Below are 22,304 nucleotides of genomic sequence, written 5' to 3'. Positions count from 1 at the left end.
AGGCAAAGACACACATACAAGTGTACGAATTAGGAGCAGTAGGCAGCTAGGCCCTTCAAGCCTGCTCTGCCATTCAATAAGATCATATTTCTGCCTACCCTCGATAACATTTGCTTGCTTATCAAGAATCTGTCTACCTGTACCTTCAAAATATTCAACGACTCTGCTGCAGCCACCTTTTGAGGAAGTGAATTCCAAAGTCTCTCAATCCTCTGAGAGAAAAAAATAATTCCTCATCACTGTTATAAATGGGCGGCCCCTTATTTTTAAACAGTGACCCTGAGTTCTAGAATCTCCCACAAGAGGAAACATCCTCTCCACATCCACCCTGTCCAGAGCCCTCAGGGTCTTATGTTTCAATCGAGTCACATCTTACTCTTCCAAACTCCAGCGGATACGAGCCTAATCTGTCCAACCTTTCCTCAAAAGATAACCCACCCATTCCTGGTATTAATCTAGTGAACCTTCTCTGAACTGCTTCCAATGCATTTACATCTTTCCTTAAATAAGGAGACCAGCACTGTACACAGTGCTCCAGATGTGGTCTCACCAATACCCTGTACAACTGAAGCATAACCTCCCTACTTTTGTAATCATTTCCCCTCACGATAAATGATAACATTCTCTTAGCTTTATTAATTACTTGCTGTACCTGCATACTAAACTTTTGTGATTCATGCACTAGGACACCCAGATCCCTCTGAACCTCAGAGCGCTGCAATCTCTGTGTTTAGATATTATGCCTCTTTTTTATTTGTGCTGTCAAAATGGGCAACATCACATTTTCCTACATTATACTCCATTTGCCAGATTTTTGCCCACTGTCTATAGCCTTTTGTAGCCTCCTTACGTCCTCTTCACAACTCACTTTCCTACCTACCTTTCTGGCATCAGCAAATTTAGCAACCGTACCATTAGTCCCTTCAACCAAATCATTTATATAAATTGTAAAGAGTTGAGGCCCCAGCACTGATCTCTGTGGCACACCACTTGTCACATCTGCCAACCAGAAAATGAGCCATTTATGCCTACTCTCTGCTTCCTGTTAGCCAGCCAATCTTCTATCCATACCAATATGTTACCCCCCCGCCACACCATGAGCTTTTATTTTCCGCAATAACCTTTGATGAGGCACCTTATCAAACGCTTTCTGAAAATCTAATTACAGTACATCCACCAGTTCCCTGTCATCCACAGCACATGTTACTTTTCAAGAACTCCAATAAATTGGTTAAACATGATTTCCCTTTTATAAAACCATGTTGACTCTAAATGATTGCCTTGAATTTATCTAAGTGCTCTGTTATAACCTCTTTAATAATAGCTTCTAACATTTTGCCTGTGACAGGTTTTTGACTAACTGGCCTATAGTTTCCTGCTTTCTGTCTTCCTCCCTTTTTGAATAAAGGAGTTACACTTGCTATTTTCCAGTCTAATGGGACCTTCCCAGAATCTAGTGAATTTTGGAAAGTTAAAACCAATGTATCAACTATCTCACTAGTCACTTCTTTTAAGACTCTAGGATGAAATCCATCAGGACCCAGGGACTTAGCAAACTGTCGGAGCTGCGGGTTGACAAGTACCACTTCCCAGGTTATTGCAATTTTCCTGAGTTCCCCCCTCCCTTCCACTTCCTGATTTACAGCTGTTTCTGGGATGTTACTTGTGTCCTCCTTAGTGAAGACTGATGCAAAATACCTGTTTAATTCATCCGTCATTTCCATATTGTCACTATTAATTCCACAGACTTACTTCCTTGTTAACTCTTTCCTTTTTAAAATATCTATAGAAACTCTTACTCTCTGTCTTTATATTTCTAGCTAGTTTTCTCTCCGACTCTAATTTTTCCCTCCTTATAAATGTTTTAGTCATTCTTTGCTGTTTTTTATATTCTATCTAATCTTCTGACCTGCCACCTATCTTTGTGCAATTATATGCTTTTTCTTTAAGTACGATACTTTCTTTAACTTTTTTAGTTAACCACGGATGGTGGATCCTCCCCTTGGAATTTTTCTTTCTCGTTGAAATGCATCTATTCTTTGTATTCTGAAATATCCCCTTAAATGTCTGCCACTGAACCTCTACTGATCTATCCCTTAAACTAAATTGCCAGTTGGTTTTTGCTAGTTCTGCTTTCATGTCCTCATAATGGCCCTTATTTAAGTTTACAATACCAGTGTTAGACCCAGTCTTCTCTCCCTCAAACTGAATCTAAAAGTCAATCAGATGATCACTGCTACCTAGGGGTGCCTTCACTATGAAGTCATTAATTAATCCTATCTCATTGCACAATATCAAGTCCAGTGTAGCCTGCTCCCTGGTTGGCTCCATTCTGGTCTGATCTGCTGATCTAAGAAATTATCCCTAAACATTGTATGAATTTGGCATCTATGCTACCTTTGCCCATCTGGCTATTCCAGTCTATATGTAGATTAAAATCCCCCATGATAATCGCCGTGCCTTTCTGACAAGCTCTCACTATTTCTTCTTTGATAATCCGTCCTACTAGGTGATTACTGTTAGGAAGCCTGTAAACCACTCCTACAAGCGACTTCTTGCCTTTACCATTCCTCATCTCTACCCAAACCGCTTCTATAACCTCATTTCCTGCAGTTAGGCCATCCCTCTCTTTTGTGTTAATGTCATCTTGAATTAACAGAACCACCCCTCCGCCTTTTCCTAATTTCCTATCCTTCATAAAAGTCACATACTCCTCAATGTTCAGGTTCCAATCTATCCCATCCTGTAGCCATGTCTCTGTAATGGCTATTAGATTATACTTATTTCTCTCGATTTGCAATATCAGTTCATCTGTGTTGTTTCAAATGCTACGTGCATTCAGATACAGAGCCTTAAGTTTTGTCCTTATACTATTTTTGTAACATCTATCCTTATATATTGGTTTATTCTTCAACTTGTACTCTGTCCCTTCCTGTCATGGTCTGTTTATCATTTCCCAAATTAACACCTTCCTCTTTTACCTTGTCTCTACTCTTTAATTTACCACATCTTCCCACATTTGATCTGTTGCCCCCACGATTTAGTTTAAAACCCTTTCTACTTCCCTATCTATGCAATTCGCAAGAACGCTCATCACAGCAAGGTTCAGGTATAGATGTCCCCACTTTCCCCAATACTGGTGCCAGTGTCCCCAGGAACCAGAACCCATTCCTCCCAGGCCAGTCTTTCAGCCAGGCATTCGTCTCCCTGATCTTACTTGTGCAATGCCAATTTGCACGCGGCTCAGGTAATAATTCGGAGATTATTAACTTTGAGGTTCTGCTTCTTAATTTGGTACCGAGCTCATCATACTGACTACAGGTGAATTAAATAGGCACAGGCGGGTAGAAGAGGCACAGGCGGGTATAAGAGGCACAGGCGGGTTGTTTTAATTGGCTGGTGAGAGCAAAAATTTAACACATTCACACAAAGATTAAGAAGAAATATATGGAGGATTGGGTTAGAATGTGGAATTCTAATGTTAATCAATACGGGGGGTGATCAGGAGAATGGGACCAGACTGGGTGGAATGTTAGAGTCATAGAGGTCGACAGCACAGAAAAAGGCCCTTCAGCCCATCGAGTCTGCGCCGGTCAAACAAGTACCTAATTACTCTAATCCCATTTCCCAGCACTAGGCCCATAGCCCTGTATGCCATGGCATCGCAAGTGCACATCCAAATACTTCTTAAATGTTATGAGGAAATTTTCAAGGATGTAGGAAGCAATCAGGAGAATGGGATTTGATGGGTAAACTCAGAAGGGGAGGAAACCCATGCAAATTGGACAAGACTGACCTCGGATCATACTGAACAATCTAGGATAAATAGATTCCTAATGCTGTAAATAATAGGGTTAGCAGCTTTTGGTTTGTCAATATTATACACTTATAATGATTAATATCTTAAGGCTTGCAATAGAATTTATATGTATAGAATTATATATCCATAAACATATAATAATATATCAATGTTCCATTCAGAAAACAAATGGGAGGTTGGGGCAGATCTACATATAGATTGGGGCCCAAATGGAACTGAATATAATCCTTCACTGGGCCTTTGCCCAATTTCCTATGCATTCCTCACCCTCTGCTACCCTGCTGTAACCGTTCACCTCCTCTGGACCCATCTACTGTTCTTTGCTGGTCTCCTTACCACCTCCTTCTCCCTTGTCCCATTATCAATTCTGATGAAAAGTCATCGACCTGAAACATTAACTCTGTTTTTCTCTCCACATAAACTGCCAGACCTGCTGAGCATCTCCAGCATTTTCCGATCTTATTTCCGATCTCAAGCATCATCAGCACGATTTTGCTTTCAAGTCAATCACAAACAAAACGAAGATTAAGGGGAGATTTAGCAGAGGTGATCAAAATCAAGACGGGTTCTGACACAATAAACAGGGAGAAACTATTTTCAGTGGCAGCAGGGTCAGTAACCAGAGGGCACAGATTTAAGGTAACTGGTAAAAGAAGCAGGGGTGGGGCTGGGAGGAGGTGGGGGTAAGGAGAAGCTTTCTTACCCACACAGCGAGTTGTTGTGATCTGGAAGTGCTGCCTGAACAGGTGGAAGCAGGTTCAATGGGAACTTTCAAAAGAGGAATTGGATAAATATTGGAAAAGGAAAAATGGGCTATTGGGAAAGGTCAAGTGGAGTGGATAACTCTATCAAAGAGCCAGCACAGACATGAGAGGCTGAATATCCCCTTTGACTTTTCCAACTTGATGTCGGTCTCTGAACCTTTTGATTCTGAAGCAGGATTAATGGGTGAATAAAAATATTCCAAGACGGGGGGAAAAAGGGAAAGTATTTGACTCTCACCCATTTGTTCAGTTTTGCATTTCATTATTCAACAAGGAACATTTTCGGCTGCCCTTCCCCCAACCCCCACCTTTGCCCCAGGCTGCAGCCACCACACCAATGCCCCCGGCTCACCTCCCCTGACGAGGGCTCGACTGCCTTCAGTAGATCGGAGACAGCGCCAGCCAATGTTCTGGCTGCACGCAGGAGGTCCTGCCCACTTCCAACATCATCGTCCATTAGGGCAGCCAGCATCTTCACTCCCTTAGACATCTCCGTGAGATTGGAAGAAATCGTAGTAATAGCACAGCCAACAGCAGTGTAATCAGTGTCTGCAGGATCTCCTAGAGGGAAACATTACACCTTACACACCTATTTCAACATTGTGCTTGAAGTCTCACTCAAACCTCTACAACCGGACAATCCTCTTCCTCCTCCTTCCTGTTCTCCTCCAGGCCACACACCATATTTATTTACTCTCAGGCCGATATACACAGGAGGCAGTACCCTGGGTTTATTTGCCCTCTCCGTTATTAGTGGGCGTGCCAAGTATTGCACGGGCCCCTACAACACAATCTGTGCTGAGTGAATTTCAAAGAGAAAGAAATGAAACCAACAAACTCTTTCTGCTTCATCCACGACTTCAAGTAACAATAAAACAAGTAGGTTCGACTAGTGAGGGGAAAAGAAACCTCTGTAAGGGCGGGAGTTTCACCTCCATCATAACCTCATAACGTCTTAGAATAACACCAGGTCAAAGTTGAGAAAAGGTCATGTGTCCATCCTCAGTGGGCCAAAAGAGGTGAATTTGCAAAACACATTCTATTTGCATATATTGTCATATATGGGGAGGGATTGAACTAGATTAGCAGGGAGATGGGAACCTGAGGGGAAATTCAGAGTGGAGAGGAGAGAAACTGGCAGTGGGAAGTAGAGAAGTATTAACTGATATAGAGGATATATCAGAGAGTAGTATCAAGGTAAATAGAATACTTGGAGAGTTTGATAGAACTAGAGTAGGCAATAGTAAGTCATTAGATGGGGTCAGAATAAGGGGAAAAGTTAAAAAAAAAGCCTAAATCAGGGTTAATGTGCATGTATGTGAATGCACAGAGTGTGGTTAATAAGATTGGTGAACTACAGGCACAGGTTGAGAAATGGAATTATATTATTGCTATAACGGAGACCTGGCTCAAAGAAGGACAGGACTGGGCGTTAAATATTCCTGGGTATAAGGTGTTTTGGAGAGACAAGAAAGAAAGAAAGTGGTGGAGTGTGTGTGTGTGTGTGTGTGTGTCGGGGTGGGGGGGAAGAGGGAGTGACAGTATTGATTAAAGATGGAATTACAGTACTGGAGAGAGAGGATGTTCCGGTGGGGCCAAGGACAGAATCTCTCTGGCTAGAGGTAAGGAATGAAAAAGGTGTAATAACATTGATTGGTGTAGTATTTAGACCACCAACTAGTGGAAGGGATGTGGAGAAACAAATTTGTGAAGAAATTACAGGGAGGTGTAGGAATTATAGAGTAATTATAATGGAGAACTTCAATTATCCAAATATAGACCGAGATAGGAATAGTTCAAAGGGACAAGAGGGACGCGAGTTCCTGAAATGTGTTCAAGATCATTTTCTGCAGCAGTATGATTCCAGTCCAACGAGAGGTCAGGCACTGTTGGGTCTGGTTCTGGGGAATGAGTTGGCCCAAATGGATCAAATATCAGTGGGAAAGCATTTAGGGGACAGTGACCAGTGTATTATAAGGCTCAGGTTGACCTGGGAAAAGGACAGGGCACAATCCGGAGCAGGGAGAATTAATTGGGGAAAGTCAACTTCGATGGGATGAGATTGCATCTGAGTCGTGTGAGTTGGAATCAAATGTTGGCAGAAAAGATGGTGGCTGAACAATGGGCCACCTTCAAAGAGATAGTATTGCAGGCAATGTCAGGGTATATTCCCTTGAAGGGGAAAGGTAGGATAAATAAATCCAGAGCGCCCTGGGTGACGAGGGAGATAGAGGTAAAGACGAAAAGGAAGAAGTATGCTTATGACAGATGTCAGGTAGAAAATACGATGCAGAATCAGGCTGAATACAGAAGGACCAGAGGGGAAGTGAAAAAACTAATCAGAAAAGCAAGGAGGGAGCATGAAAAGAGGCCGGCAGCTAACATAAAAGGAAATTCCATGGTCTTCTATAAGCATGTAAATAATAAAAGAGTGGTAAGAGAAAGAGTAGGGCCGATTCGGGATAAAAAAGGACACTTGCTTGCGGAGACAGGAGAAGTAGCGGAGTTATTGAACGAGTACTTTGCATCTGTCTTTACAAAGGAAGAGGATGCTCCCCAGGCTGAGGTGAGAGAGGAGGTAACTGGTACACTTGCAGGATTTACAATTGAGAAGGAGGTGGTGTTGGAAAGGCTATCTTTACTTAACATTGATAAGGTACCAGGACCAGATGAGATGCGTCCGAGGATACTGAGGGAAGTGAGAGTGGAAATTTCAGAGGCACTGGTGATAATCTTTCAGTCTTCCTTAGACACAGGGGAGGTGCCAGAGGACAGGAGAATTGTGAATGTTCTATCCTTGTTCAAAAAGGGCCGCAAGGATACAGCCGGCAACTACAGACCAGTCAGTTTGACTTCAGTGGTAGAGAAACTTCTGGAAACTATGGGCAGAATTTTGCCCTTGGCGGGGAGGCCTGGCGGGGGTGGTCAGGAAGCCAACCACTGCCCGCGATTGGGACCGGACCGCGATTTCACGCTGGGTGGGCCAATTAAGGCCTGTCCAGTGTGAAACGTGAGCAGCAGCGCTGAGCGCTGCCTGTCCAGGGGGTGGGGAAGGAGAGCGAGCCGGCCGAGTGTGAACGTGCGTGAGTGGATACTTCATAATCTCCCCGAGGAACGGAGCTGCCTCAGGGAGATGATGCGTTTTTAAAAAAGAAAATTAGGTAAATAAAAATGTAATAAAATATGTCCCCTAATGCGACTCTGTCATTATATGAATTAAATTTTAAAACTTTTATTCTATTATTATTTGCTTTTGGAAACCTCATCCCGCCCATCGATGAGGTTTCAAAAATCCTTTTCGCCCGCCTGTCAACCGTCAGGTTGGCTGGGCAGCGAAAAATTTAGTTTAATTGATTACTTAATGGTCTTAACAGACCTTTTAATTGTCAGTGGGTGCGCTGCCGACTCCGGCACGTATCTGCCGACTGAACTATTGCACGACTGCGCGTAGACATCAACGTGCGGCACATCACGCTCGAGCGCCCACCCGCTGAGCAAAAATCTCTGCCCTATTGTTCAGGACAAAATCAATAATCACTTAGACAGTGCGGGATAATTATGGAAAGCCAGCTTGGATTCACTGAGGGGAAATCATGTTTAACTAACTCGCTGGAGGTTTTTGAAGAGGTAACAGGCAAGGTTGATAAGGGCAGTGCTGTTGATGTTGTGTATATGGATTTTCAAAAGACATTTAATATAGTGCCACACAATAGACTTGTGAGCAAAATTCTAGGTCATGGAATAAAATGGAAAGTAGGCATTTGGATAAGAAATTGGCTGAGTGACTGGAAACAGAGAGTAGTGATAAATGGTTGTTTTTCAGATTGGAGGAAGGTTTGTAGTGGAGTTCCCCAAGGATCAGTGTTGGGATCCTTGCTCTTCCTGATATATATTAATGACCTAGACTGTGGTGTGCAGGGCATGATTTCAAAATTTGCAGATGAGACGAAAGTTGGAAATGTTGTCAACTGTGATGGGGATAGTCTTGAACTTCAAAAGGACATAGACACGATGATTGATTGGGCAGACAGGTGGCAGATGAAGTTCAATGCAGAGAAGTGTGAGGTGATTCATTTTGGCAGGAAGAATGTGGAGAGACAGTAAAGAATAAAGGGAGAGTCTCTAAAGGAGTTGCATGTACAGAGGGACGTTGGTGTATGTGTACATAAGTCACTGAAGGTGGCAGGGCATGTTGAGTGGCAGTTAATAAAGCATATAGTATCCTAGGTTTTATTAATAGGGGCATTGAGTACAAGAGTAAGGTTGTCATGTTAAACTCGTACAAGACACTAGTTAGGCCTCATCTGGAGTACCGCGTCTAGTTCTGGGCACCATACTTGAGGAAGGATGTGAAGGCATTAGGCAGAGTACAGAGGAGATTCACAAGAATGATTCCCAGGATAAAGAACTGTAGCTATGAGGATAGAATTGAGAGGTTGGGACTGTTTTCCTTGGAGAAAAGAAGGCTGGGAGGAGACTTGATAGAGATATTCAAGATTCTGAGGGGTATGGACAGGGTAAATAGTGAGAAGCTGTTCCCACTCAAGAACTAGAGGCACAGACTCAAAGTAATGGGCGAAAGGAGTAGAAGTCATGTGAGGAAAAATGTTTTCATCCAGAGGGTGGTTGGAGTCCAGAATGAACTTCCTGAAAGAGTTTTGGAGGCAGGTTTGAGCGAGGTATTCAATAGGGAATTAGACTGCTATCGGAAAAGAGAGAATGTGCAAGGTTATGGGGGTAAGGCAGGGGAGAGGGGTTAGGTCAATTGCTCTTTCAGTGAGTCAGTGCAGACTCGATGGGCTGAATGGCCTCCTTCTGCACTGTAAAGATTCTGTGGTGTTCTGAGCAGATCATACTCTGCCATAAAGCTTTAAACTGGAAATGGGACACTGAATGATGTCTTTGCTTTAAGGTGAAGTGCTGTGTACAAGACACATACACTATTCAGTAGGTAAATAAATATTTGGTCCTATGATTTTTTACCTTGGACACAAATCTTCAAAGAAGGTTTCAGCAGAAGATACAAATCTTTAATGAGCTGCACCTTCCAGTAGTTTTCCTTCCCTCCCACATTTCCTTTACCGGCTTTGCCCCGCAGAGATCTAACTGATATATTTATACCCCCAGGTTTCTGCTAGAGCTGGATGATCAGCACTGAGCAGAAAATCAGTGCAAAGCCACTGAAATATGAAAGCTGGTCTCCAGCTACAGCGAGCAGCATCCTCCATCACCCAGGGTGGGGACCCTGGAGGCAGCGGTTCAGGTACCAGTGAAGTGGGAGCTGCTTTCACTGATCTGAAGATACGGTTTTGGTTTGAAGATACAGTTTTGCAACCTCGCAACCTCCATCACTCACCAGCCGTGAGATTGACAACAGATGCAGTCCCTGCAGTGATCGCATCAACCTGCGAGTGAATCTCATGCTTTGATTCGTCCACTTTGTTCTGGACCCACACCTTCGATGCCTGGGAAAAACAGAAATCAACAAGCAATGTTACAAAGCAAAAAGCTCCCATCCTATAGTAATCACTATGCACTGCACTGAATGTTACCAAAGCATTCACTACTCTTCAACCCATTTTAAAGCATATCTGGTATAAGGCAGGTACCCAGGGCCCTTTCAAATATGAGATTATTTCTTTAAAATCGGAGATGCCTCCTGGTCATGGACCTCTCACTGAGATCTTTCTCATGGAATATTTCCAAACTGACACCTTCACATCCCATCCAACACATTTGGCAATGCAGCACTTCCCAGTTAGTGCAGGATTTTCCCAATGGGCCCTCAGGGGCAGGCTGCTGGGATGTTGAGTGAAAGTAAAACAGGGCTGGAGCTGTCCCCCTGCAATGGGGAGTGGGAGATCCCCCCTTCCGGAAACTGTGAAGGAAGTCCCATTCTCATATCTCACAGAGCTTCATACAATTACTTTTAACGTTTTCTAAGTTTTTATTTTATTTATTCGTTTACAGGATGTTGGTTGGGCCCAGCATTTATTGCCCATCCCTAGCTGCCCTGGAGAAGGTGGTGGTGAGCTGCCTTCTTGAACCGCTGCAGTCCATGTGGTGTAGGTACACCCACCGTGCTGTTAGGGAGGGAGTTCATTCCTTTTAGACTTTGCAGCAGTTTGATACAACTGAGTGGCTTATCGGCCATTTCTGAGGCAGTTAAGAGTCAACCACGTTGCTGTGGGTCTGGAGTCACATGTAGGCCAGACCAGGTAAGGACGGCAGATTTCCTCCCCTAAAGGGCATTAGTGAACCAGATGGGTTTTTATGACAATCGGCAATAGTTTCATGGTCACTATAACTGAGATTAGCTTTATAATTCCACTTGTTGATTAATTGAATTTAAATTCCACCAACCTATGTGGTGGGATTTGAACCCTTGTCCCCAGAGAATTAGCCTGGGCCTCTGGATTACTAGTCCAGTGACATTACCACTATGTGACCTCTCTCACTAAAGTAGGCAAACTTCAACAGTACCGGTTTGGAACTTGCAATTGCAATCTTGTGAGCCACTCTTATTTAAAATGTTCAATTTAGGGATGATGGGTGTAAGATTGTTACTAATAAATCCAGGAAGGAATGCAGGAGAAACACCGATACCCAGAGAGTGATGAGAATTTCCAACATTCAGAGATAGTGTGGATGCATTGGGGAAGTGAATGGAACAGAAGGATGTGCTGATTGGGTGAGATGAAGAGAGGCTGGAGGAGGCTCGTGTGGAGCACAGAGCAGCTGGGCTGAATGGCCTGGGCGTGTGCTGTATGTTGTAGTATCCCCGCCCACTGCCCAAAGCTCTGAAATAACTGGCTCGAGTCTCAGCTTCAAAGAGCAGCCAGGCAAGCTGCTGGGTGGACTGTTGGTTGGATTATTTCACCATGGCGGACAATGTTGGGTGGGGAGGGAGGGGTAGCACGAGGAGGGGCAGTGTGAAGGGGTAGAGGGCAAAGCCAAATCTGCCGGGCACTACCAGACCTTCACTAGCTGATCCCGGTGCAGCTGAATGATGCAACTCCTCATCAATTCTAGTAGGAAGACACAGGGGAAGAGGGATTTGTAAACTTCTCCCCCGCCCGGGGTACATTACTGCTGATGGTGATCACCCAGAGCTCTTTATGGAAACCACCCAGTTTGAATTCCCACTGAAATCCACGGGCGTACGATATGCAAGAGCAGTTCCACAGCTGGGGCTCGGAACGTGTGTCAGCAGCGCAAGTGGACAGAGTTCCCGCTGACTGAGAAAAAAACACCAAAACATTTATCATAGAGAGATTGAAAATGTGTCCCAGTGCTTTCTGATTCTGAAAGGCTGCAGAGTACAATGATCGTTTCAAACAAGAGGAGAAGCAGCAGCGGCAATCAGACTTACCATGTCCTGTCCCAGTGGGGGTAAATTATCTATCTCAGTTAGGTCAGACTGTGCTTGTTGGACCGCTTGCATACTGGAGTTAATGGTTCCCATTAATGCTTGCTGTGCTGAGGTCTGTTATTCAGGGCAAATTAGCAAAGCAGGTTAGAATAAAGTAATACATTTCTTTCAAACATAAAAGATGCATATTAATCAATTTAAATTGGTGCTTGAATCTATGGTGAAAATGTTTTCAAATAAACATCAACGGTCTTTAATTAAAAAAAGATAAAGAGACTGGATCTAAAAAGCAAATTAAAGGGTTTTTAAAGAAATTGATGCAATAAACATTTTTTTGGCGTTAACACTTTGTTTGCAAACATGTCGATAACAAACTGTGAAGTGAATCATTATTGGTGGAAAAAAACGAATATTGGACACGCGTCCCGAGATGTAATTCCGACTCCTACCAGTGGGGGCATGTGGCCCCGGTGCATCTGCCCACTCAGGATCTGCTGCTGTGGAGCTGGCATGGTGCCTGTGTTAAAGCTCTCCGGCCCGCCTGCCCCTGGCCTCATCACAGCCGGCAGTGCCACCGAGGCATGCTCGATTTTCCCCGTCTTGTTAAACTGCTGCTGCAAGATGGTGGACCTGTGAGGCAGGGCAGGAGGGCCGGGTTATTCATCAGCACACACACACACACACACACACACACACACACACACACGCACTGGGGGCATGTAAACTGTCATCAGAGAACAAGACTTCTCTTCACATAACGCCTTTCACCACCTCAGGACACCCCAAAGCACTTCACAGCCAATGGGGTGTTTTTGAATTGTAGTTATTGCTGTATCGTTGGAAACAGAGCAGCCAATTTGCCAGCTCCCACAAGCAGCAATGTGATAATGACCAGATAATCTGTTTACGATGTTGACAGAGGAATAAATATTGATAAATACTGGTAGCTCACCACCACCTTCTCAAGGGCAATTTAGGGATGGGCAGTAACGCCCACATCCCATGAAAGAATAAACACAATGAAAAGGACACTGGCGTTTACACCCAGGCTCTTTTTCGAAACAGTGCCACTGGATCTCTGATGTCCATTGGAGAAGGAAGATGGACCCACAGTTTAACCTCTCACTGCAAAGACTCCGTCAGTGCTGCTCTGGGGTGTCAGCTTGGATTATGTGCTCAGGAGATCCAGGAGAGAGACTCGAACCCACAACTTCTGACCCAGAGGTGAGTTCGCCACCAACTGGACCATGGCTGACACCTATCAGCTGGAGGCAAAAGGTGGTTTTGGAAAATCAAGGTGCATGGAAGAATTTTTCATGACAGGTTTAGCATGTTTCAGATTTCAGTGCATTCAGAAAATTAGCAGGAAGGTTAAATATACATTTTGGTGATGAGTAAAGTATGGATAATCCTATCAGTAGTTTCAGCAATGGAACAGTTTTGAATTTTTACTTTTTTGGAGAAACAGATTCTTCCAACATTGTTGACTCTTCATCTCCCTCGAGTCCAAATCGATCCTTACTTTGCTTCTAAAATAGAACAAAAAGATGAAAGGGTTAGAAACTTAACAAACACATGAAGACAGGACATTAGAAGACAGGTCTGTGCAGTTATCAGTCACACAATTATTCCCAAAATGATACTGGGAGTTGTCTGACCATCTCACAGAATGACACAGAAAATAGATCACAGAAACATAGCCCCTCCAGCCCAACCTTCACTCCAATTTAGTGCTCGACTTGAATGTGAACTAGTCCCAATCCCATGAGTCTGTCCTGTTTCCAAATCACTTTAACCACCGCTCCCCCCACCCCCAACTAACATCCCTTCTCTTCAACCACCTATTGACCCTGTTCTTAAATGATTCAATTACAAAATCTGGTATGAGGTGTCAGCTGTGGCTCAGTTCATAGCACCCTCACCTTTGAATCAGAGGGTTGTGGGTTCATGTCCCACTCCCGGAAACCAAGAACTGTGAATGTACTCGAAAGAGTTACAATCTGTGACTGTTGATAACTCGAAAGAGTTACAAAATCTGGTGGTGTATTCCACAGCCTCACAACTCTATAAAAATGTCTCTCCTGCTTTCTATCTGAAATTTCTCACAATTATCTTATCCTCTTGTATCCTTGCATCCTCTTGTTCTGCACCCCCTCAAACTCTGGAAGCAACATTTCCTTATTTACTCAGCCCCATTGCTTCAGAATTTTAAATTCTTTATCTTCAGACCAGAAACGGTTTTGTGTTTGACAAATATACAAACAGGAGTAACAAAGCTGATCGAATAAGTTGCTGCTTCGACAGTCAGTTAGCAGCAGACTAACCGAGATGTGGAGTTTGTGAAGCTGCTTTTCTTACTGATTTGAATTATATGTTGCTGAAAATAGCTTAGAAACGTCTCTTTTTTCAGCAAACTCTAGTTCTGTACTGCAAATGGCTACGTGAATGATATATACAACAGTCAAAGCTCCCTCCCTCTCAGTTTCAAAAACAGAGAGAACACCTAAATGAGCTCAATTTTCAATAGCTCCTGAAAATGTACAACCCACTGCAAAGCATATTGAGTTGGATCTAGTTTGGAAACTAAAAGAAAGACTTTGCATTTATACAGCGCCTTTTGTGACTACGGAACATCCCAAAGCGCTCTAAAGTCAATGAAGTACTTTTTGAATTGTAGTCACTGAAGTAGTTTCCTACATTACATTTTGAATTATAATGTAAGAAACACTGCAGCCAATTTGCTCTCAGGAAACTCCTACAAACAGCAATGTGATGCTGACCGGGTAATCTGTTTTCCGGATGACATTGAGGGGGCATGATGAGAACATGACCAAGTATCAAGAAAATTGGAGACAAGCACTGGAAGGCAGGTGGATGAAAGTCAATAGGCCAAAGACCCAATTTGTGGACGGTCAGTTTGAGCTTCAGGGAGAGGATCACACGAAGATACGAATTAGGAGCAGGTCTCTAGGCCCCTCGAGCTTGCTCCTCTATTCAAGAAGATTATGGCTGATCTGAATATAACCTCAGCCCCACATTCCTGTCTGCTCCAATAACTTTTCACCCCCTTGTTAATCAAGAGTCTATCTTGCTCTGCCTTAAAAATATTCATAGACTCTGCTTCCACCGCCTTTTGAGGAAGAGAGTTCCAAAGACTCAAGACTCTCAGAGGAAAAAATTATCCTCATCTCTGTCTGAAATCAGAGTGAGGGTGTAAAGATTCTGGGTGAAGACTTGGAGAAAGTGAATCAAGTACCTGGGGTCAGTGGTGGCAGAAGATGGGAGTAAGGGAAAGGAAATTAAGCAACTCTTTAGCTCTGGCTGGAGTAACTAGAAGAAATGCAGTGGGGTGTTGTGCGATGGAAAGGTTTTGCTGAAGCTGACAGGAAGTATTTACAGGACAGTTGAGAGACCAGCCTTGTCATATAGTGCAGAAACCTGGACAACCTCAGGAAGATAGGAACAATGACTGGATGGCAATGAGATGTGGCTGCTGAACTGGATGTGTGGAGTCATGAGGAAGGACACGGTCAGGAACTAATACTGCAGGGGGTCTGTGGAGATTGTGGGAGCATCAAAGAAAGCAGCTGAGAAGAGATTGGAATGGTATGGTGTTCTGATAGAGAGAGAGAGAGAGAGGGATGAGGTGTGCTGAAGCGAGTGATGGAGATGGGACTGCCAGGAAGAAGAGAAGGAAGTCCTAAGGCCAGATGGAAGGATGCGGTGGTGCAAGACTTAGAAATGCTGCGGGATTGGAAGGGGAATAGTTGACTGACTGGAGGAGATGGGGAAGGGTGATCGATCAGCACTGCGGCAACTCAAGCAAAATGGGAGAAGATAACAGAAAAGGTGTCTGTTTTTACGATGTTAATTGAGGAATAAATATTGGTCAGGCCACTGAGGAGAACTTCCCCGCTCTTCTCCATAAAAGGGCCATTGGGTCCTGTTCCACCCACCTGACAGTGCAGACGTAATCTAGATTTAATGTCTCATCCCAAAGGCCTCATTATTCTTCTTCATTACAGGGAATGCAAGGCTAGTTAATGTAATCACTCCTCATAATCTAACCATTGGAGCCCGGATAAGATTCTGGTGCATCTCGGCTGTGTTTCTCCCAGGGTTAACATATACTTTCGAAGATGCAGTGTCCAGCATGGTACTCAGTACTCTAGTTATATCTGACCAGGGCACGAGCCAAACATCTCCCTCTTTATTTTCCAGTCCTCTAGATTATCAAGGCAAATATTCTGTTGGCTTTAATGATTTTTTTTTTATACCTGACCACTACATTTTAGTAACCTTTGTACATGGACACCTAAATCTCTTTGAACCTGTTATTGGGCAATAAATGCTGGTTTAGCCAGTGACACCCACATCCGATGAACAAAAAGAAAAGTTAATAAAATGTGATTTTTAAAAAAAATCCATTTACAGGATGTGGGTTTCGCTGGCTAGGCCAGCATATTGCCCATCCCTAATTGCCCCTTGAGAAGGTGGTAGTGAGCTGCCTTCTTGAACTGTCCATGTGGTGTAGGTACACCCACAGTGCTGTTAGGGAGGGAGTTCCAGGATTTTGACCCAGCGACAGTGAAGGAACGGTGATATATTTCCAAGTCAGGATGGTGAGTGACTTGGAGGGGAACTTCCAGGTGGTGGTGTTCCCATCTATCTGCTGCCCTTGTCCTTCTAGATGGTAGTGGTCATGGGTTTAAAAGGTGCTATCGAAGGAGCCTTAAGTTTCTGCAGTGCATCTTGTAGCTGGTACACACTGCTGCTACTGTGCATCGGTGGTGGAGGGAGTGAATGTTTGTGGATGTGATGCCAATCAAGTGGAGCTGCTTTGTCCTGGATGGTATCAAGTTTCTTGAGTGTTGTTGGAGCTGCACTCATCCAGGCAAATGGGGAGTATTCCATCACACTCCTGACTTGTGTCTGGTAGATAGTGGACAGGCTTTGGGGAGTCAGGAGGTGAGTTACTCACCACAGAATTCCCAGCCTCTGACCTGCTCTTGTAGCTACTGTATTTATATGGCTAGTCCAGTTCAGTTTCTAGTCAATGGTAACCCTCAGGATGTTGATAGTGGGGGATTCAGTGATGGTGATGTCATTGAATGTCAAGGGGCGATGGTTAGATTCTCTCTTGTTGGAGATGGTCATTGCCTGGCACTTGTGTGGCACGAATGCTACTTGCCGCTTGTCACATGCAATGTGATAATGGTTAATGCAATATGAACACAATGTGATTATAGTTATTGCAAAGTGATACTGGTTAATGCATTGTCAATCAACCACTCTGGTCCAGGAACAATTTAAACTGTCCAGTCTCATTCCAGAGGGTATTAAATTCTTCTTAGAGATTTAAAGCATTGTAAATTTTCAATGATTTTCACTTACTGTTCCTTCCTGTCTCTTTTTCTCTCTCAATCCAATATTTCTTTCACTTTCCAAAACAGTTCCTCTGACATGTCTTCCTTCTTCCTTAACCGAGGTTTTCCACCCACGGTGGTTGACAGGGCCCTCAACCGTGTCCGGCCCATCTCCCGCGCATCCGCCCTCACACCTTCCTCTCCCTCCCAGAACCATGATAGGGGCCCCCTTGTCCTCACTTATCACCCCACCAGCCTCCGCATTCAAAGGATCATCCTCCGCCATTTCCGCCAACTCCAGCATGATGCCACCACCAAACACATCTTCCCTTCACCCCCCTGGCGGCATTCCGCAGGGACCATTCCCTCCGGGACACCCTGATCCACTCCTCCATCACCCCCTACACCTCAACCCCCTCCCATGCAACCGCAGAAGGTGCAACACCTGCCCCTTTACTTCCCCTCTCCTCACCGTCCAAAGGCCCAAACACTCCTTTCAAGTGAAGCAGCATTTCACTTGCACTTCCCTCAATTTAGTCTATTGCATTCGCTGCTCCCAATGCGGTCTCCTCTCCATTGGAGACACCAAACGCAGACTGGGTGACCGCTTTGCAGAACACCTTCGGTCTGTCCGCAAGCATTACCCAGACCTCCCTGTCGCTTGCCATTTCAACACTCCACCCTGCTCTCATGCCCACATGTCCGTCCTTGGCCGGCTGCATTGTTCTAGTGAAGCTCAACGCAAACTGGAGGAACAGCACCTCATCTTCCGACTAGGCACTTTACAGCCTTCCGGACTTAACATTGAGTTCAACAATTTCAGATCATGAACTCTCTCCTCCATCCCCACCCCCTTTCCGATCCCCCTTTTTCCAATAATTTATATTTTTTAATATATTTTTCTTTTCCCACCTATTTCCATTATTTTTAAATTATTTCCATCCATTGTTTTATCTCTACCTTTTAGCCTATTTCAATCCCTTCCCTCCACCCCACCCCCACTAGGGCTATCTGTACCTTGCTTGTCCTGCTTTCTACCCTTAATGTCACCATTAGCACATTCCTTAGCTAATATCACCACCGTCAACACCCCTTTGTCCTTTTGTCTATGACATCTTTGGCAATCTCTCCTTCGCCCCCACCTATCACTAGCCCCCTATCCAGCTCTACCTGTCCCACCCCCTTCAACCAGCTTATACTTCACCACATTTCCATATTTCCTCAGTTCTGATGAAGAGTCATACGGACTCGAAACGTTAACTGTGTCCCTCTCCGCAGATGCTGTCAGACCTGCTGAGCCTTTCCAGCTATTTTTATTTTTATTTCTTTCCCTTTCTTTATTTCTCCTTTTGTAACTGTTTCGACTGTAACTCACCATACTTCCTCCTCTGTTGCTCCCGGTTTCTTTCTTAAAACTCATTGCTTAAGGAGATTAAGACCAGTCTTTCATTGCCCTTACCACACAGCTCACACTGCCAGCAATTAATGCAATTAATTATATATGTGAGCTGAACAGTGCAGGATCAAATCGAACAAATGGAACATGTCGCACGATTCCCTACTCCTACTAGATTTGACTCCTTGACTGTACAGTTTCAGATCCAGGAGAAACAAGCTCACAGGAGCTGTTCTTCCAGAAGGTGTCCCATTCTCTAATGTGTCTATAGAAGTTTATAGATCAACATTTAAAGTGAGAGTCCAGGCATAACATCAGCAGTCATATTAAGAAATAGATTCTTTCCTATCCACCAACAGGCATTATTCAATGAAAAGTTGTAAAGATGGTTTCTCGAAGATTAACATCAATCCCGCTCATATACAAACACATCCCCCAGTGGAATTGCTCATCCCTGAGTCAGGGATTTGATTGTCGCAAAGGAATTGTTAGGGTGTGGAACTGAGCAATTGGAGATTTATCATTCCCAGTAAGAAATGTTTGAACAATGTTTTCTATAGTGAGACAGCTACTGCCTGACAGGTACAGACTGACCACCGTGTGACAGGCGAGAGTGGGACTGTGAGGGCAATGTCACCCAGTGGGTAACAGTTGGAGGATGATGGGCTGGCCAACCACCTGAAAAACTGCAGAGAGAACGAGCAGCTTGATGACAGCCCAACAATTTGGGCTTTGATTCCAGCTGTTTCAGGGCTGGGCCAGAGCAGGGACCTGATCAGAGAGTCTCAGACATGGAGGTGCTGGAAAAACGAGTGCAGATTTGAGAGGCAACAACAGGTTCGAGGGCTTTAGAAAGGAAAGCGGGCTTGGAATCGGGGTGATAGTTTGCAAGGACAGGAAAGCTGAGGCAGGTGAGAAAGATGGGAGTTAATGTATCTGGAGAATGAGCTTTGATTGGTAAAATGGCATTTTCTCTTCAGATTTCCTACAGAATGTTCAATGCACTAACCTTCTTGAGGATGATGTCGATATAGCCAGCGATTAGCTGAGAGATCTGTTCACCCTCGGTAGTCTGAACAGAATAGTAGCTCTCCTGGTATTCTCCAAAATCCTACAGATGAAGAGAGAATTGGGTGAACAGAGACAGCAGTGCTGTGTATACCACTGGAAAGGACTTCAAAGAGCATTCACAGCCCAAACAGCTGGCCATTTTCCAGTTCCTTTCATCTTCCCACACTGAGTGAAAGGGTAAACAGACAATCCACTTTCCACATCTCTTTCAATCTGAGGCGACCACAACACCAACTGGCTGTTCCACTTGACCAAACGTTAGACCAAAAATTGCCCATTGAAACTTCCACCCTCCCAGCTCTTGGCACAAACCACCCATGGGGCCAAACACTTAAGTGGAAATCTATGCATGCTCACTGCTTCCCTTTAACAAGTCCCAAAGACAGATTCTGTTAGTGTGCGCGCCCACGGTACCTTAACAAGGAGTCATGTGCAGCATTAGGAGCAGCTCCTCAGAGCTGGAGCAGGTTGTGCCAGCTCTGGATAGACTCACATCTCTGGTCTGCAACACCGCACAAAACGCCCACCTATGACCCCTGGAGGTCACGATGATGGCTAATCCCCAGACATCAGCATCGGCCCTCCCGTCACACCAGGTCATGGGTAGCTACTGGTTGGATGTGCCTAAGTAATGGGGAGTCAGCCAGTTGCCTCGCAAGCGCACACAGTCTGTCCTGTTGTGACCCACACAAATTGGCAGCCACATGGATGTAGGCAGTGCCAATACCCACCACAGCTGGGATGGTGGACGGAGTGCAAAATAAAGGTGAGAACCCAAACATTGGGTCAGGGTGAAAGTCTCCAGGAATCTGGGATTCCCCATATCTCTGGGTAGGAGTGTGGTCACTCTCCAGGAGAAAAACATAGAAAGTTTCTCGGCTTTCATTATCTTTGCCCAAACAAATCAAGTCGGGTGCAAACAGCTCTGGAACTGCAGGCAATAAGACGCTTTTCCAATATCTTACCAGAGTGAAACTCTTTGGGGAGGCGGCCCAGCGTTTAACGGTGGTGAGTGACCACTCCTGCATCACTTCTTTGGTCTTTTCATCGACTCTCATCACTGAATCTTTGGTAATGCCCAGGAGTCGAGGAACCAGCTTGTTCTTCCCCTTCATTTTTTCCTGAAGGAGGAAACACCGTTCATCTGTAACAATTCACCCGGTAAAACCCCCAAGTTACACCAACACCAATCCAGCTCCAGTAGCTTTCCTTTCCATGCAGTGTTTAGCTTTGGCCATTTTGTCCCAAATTTTCTGAGTCTCCAGCGGGAAACCCTAGACCTGACCAGACGATAAGATGCCCACTCACCTTCCTCCAATTTCTCTGGCCAATCCTCCACTGGAGGGTCCCGCAGAACTCAGGGAACCTCGGAGGGAGCAGCAAAGAGAATCTGTGCAGATGCCACGATCCCTTTTCACGGCACGAGCTGCTGCATTCTGTTACTGTTTACCAACACGTTGAAATACTTTGTGACGTTAAACAGCTCCTCAGTGTGGTGGTGATTATTCTTGTAGGGCGAGATAGGTGGGTAAGAGGGTAGGGTGGCAGCTGGATAGGATGGTGAGGTCGGGTCAGGTCAGGTTGGGGGGGATGGGGGAGTCATGGGGGTGGAGGCTACTCAGGTCGGGTCAGGGAGTTGGGGGGGTCAGGGGGTAGTTGGTTGATGAGGACTAGTTAGGCCAGGTCAGGGTGGGGGAGGAGTCAGGGGGTCAGGGGGGACCCAGAAGTTTGGGAGGTGGAATCGGGTAACAGGGGCTACTCAGGTTGGGTCAGCTCTGGGGTGCCCAGGGGGGGTGGCATCGGGGGGAGGCTGGGTAGTGAAGGTGAGTCAGGTAAGTGGGGTACAGGGGGTCAAGGGGAGAGTCAGGAGATCAAGGGGGGTAGTCAGGTCATGTTGAGGTGGAAGTTGGGGAGGTCAGAGCAGAGTCAAAGGGAGAGTCAGGGGAGGGGGGGTGTCAGTTATCTAGTTACCCAGGGGTTAGACTAGGAATTTTCGTCTAACATTTCAGGTCAGTAAATCGGAATTGACTCTAACTCAGGGCTGGAAACATTTCCGGAGGGTCCTGGGGAGCAGGGGAATTGCCCATCGGAAGTTCAAAGGTCTCGGGTAATTCCCATGGAGGTCAGTGCTTTGGGACTTGCGCGGGGTTGTGTAGCGTATCTTGGTGGGTGCGTCCTGTCTCCAGCGATCCAGAGACAGGAAGATCTGGGCCAATGTGTTAAAGAGTGACACATCGACCCTGAAAAACTAACAGTGAAAGTGTCAATTACAAACCAGTTTTAGACAGAACAGCATTCAGTGGATTCTCATTTCCATTGTACTGGAATTCCAAGCTCAGGAGACTGGGTGTGTCTCTGTGGAATGTGACAGTTTGATCAGCCACTCCCAGTGGATCATCCAGAACGACTGACACTGGGCTTTTCCATGAACTCTGAGGATTCGAAATGAAACGTATTTGGCCTATTCTCTGCCCACGCTCCAAATCGAGACGCATTCCTCCATTGTCACGAGGAG

At 45.0% G+C, this 22,304-nt stretch overlaps 1 protein-coding gene across 5 annotated transcripts in view; it reads right to left on the bottom strand.

Moving 5' to 3' along the window:
• Positions 1-22,304, bottom strand: part of LOC144670145 (talin-2) — a 345,177-nt gene that overhangs the window by 172,743 nt on the left and 150,130 nt on the right. For 4 of the 5 annotated variants that reach the window (XR_013573826.1, XM_078532616.1, XM_078532618.1 and 1 more), the window contains 7 exons: positions 20,755-20,910; positions 19,728-19,829; positions 13,409-13,485; positions 12,406-12,586; positions 11,957-12,070; positions 9,941-10,049; positions 4,937-5,145 (listed from right to left, as the gene is read on the bottom strand). Coding sequence is in view for 4 of the 5 variants with exons in the window: in XM_078532616.1 (XP_078388742.1) it covers positions 4,937-5,145; positions 9,941-10,049; positions 11,957-12,070; positions 12,406-12,586; positions 13,409-13,485; positions 19,728-19,829; positions 20,755-20,910 (948 nt within the window). In the remaining variant the exon portion in view is untranslated. The remainder of the gene's footprint in view (positions 1-4,936; positions 5,146-9,940; positions 10,050-11,956; positions 12,071-12,405; positions 12,587-13,408; positions 13,486-19,727; positions 19,830-20,754; positions 20,911-22,304) is intronic. The other variant, XM_078532619.1, reaches the window with a different exon arrangement.

Source organism: Cetorhinus maximus, chromosome 30 (genome assembly GCF_964194155.1).
Source record: "Cetorhinus maximus chromosome 30, sCetMax3.hap1.1, whole genome shotgun sequence".
Classification (NCBI taxonomy): Eukaryota; Metazoa; Chordata; class Chondrichthyes; order Lamniformes; family Cetorhinidae; genus Cetorhinus; species Cetorhinus maximus.
Note: the sequence above shows the minus strand (reverse complement) of the source record. Positions and strands in the feature narration are given on the sequence as shown.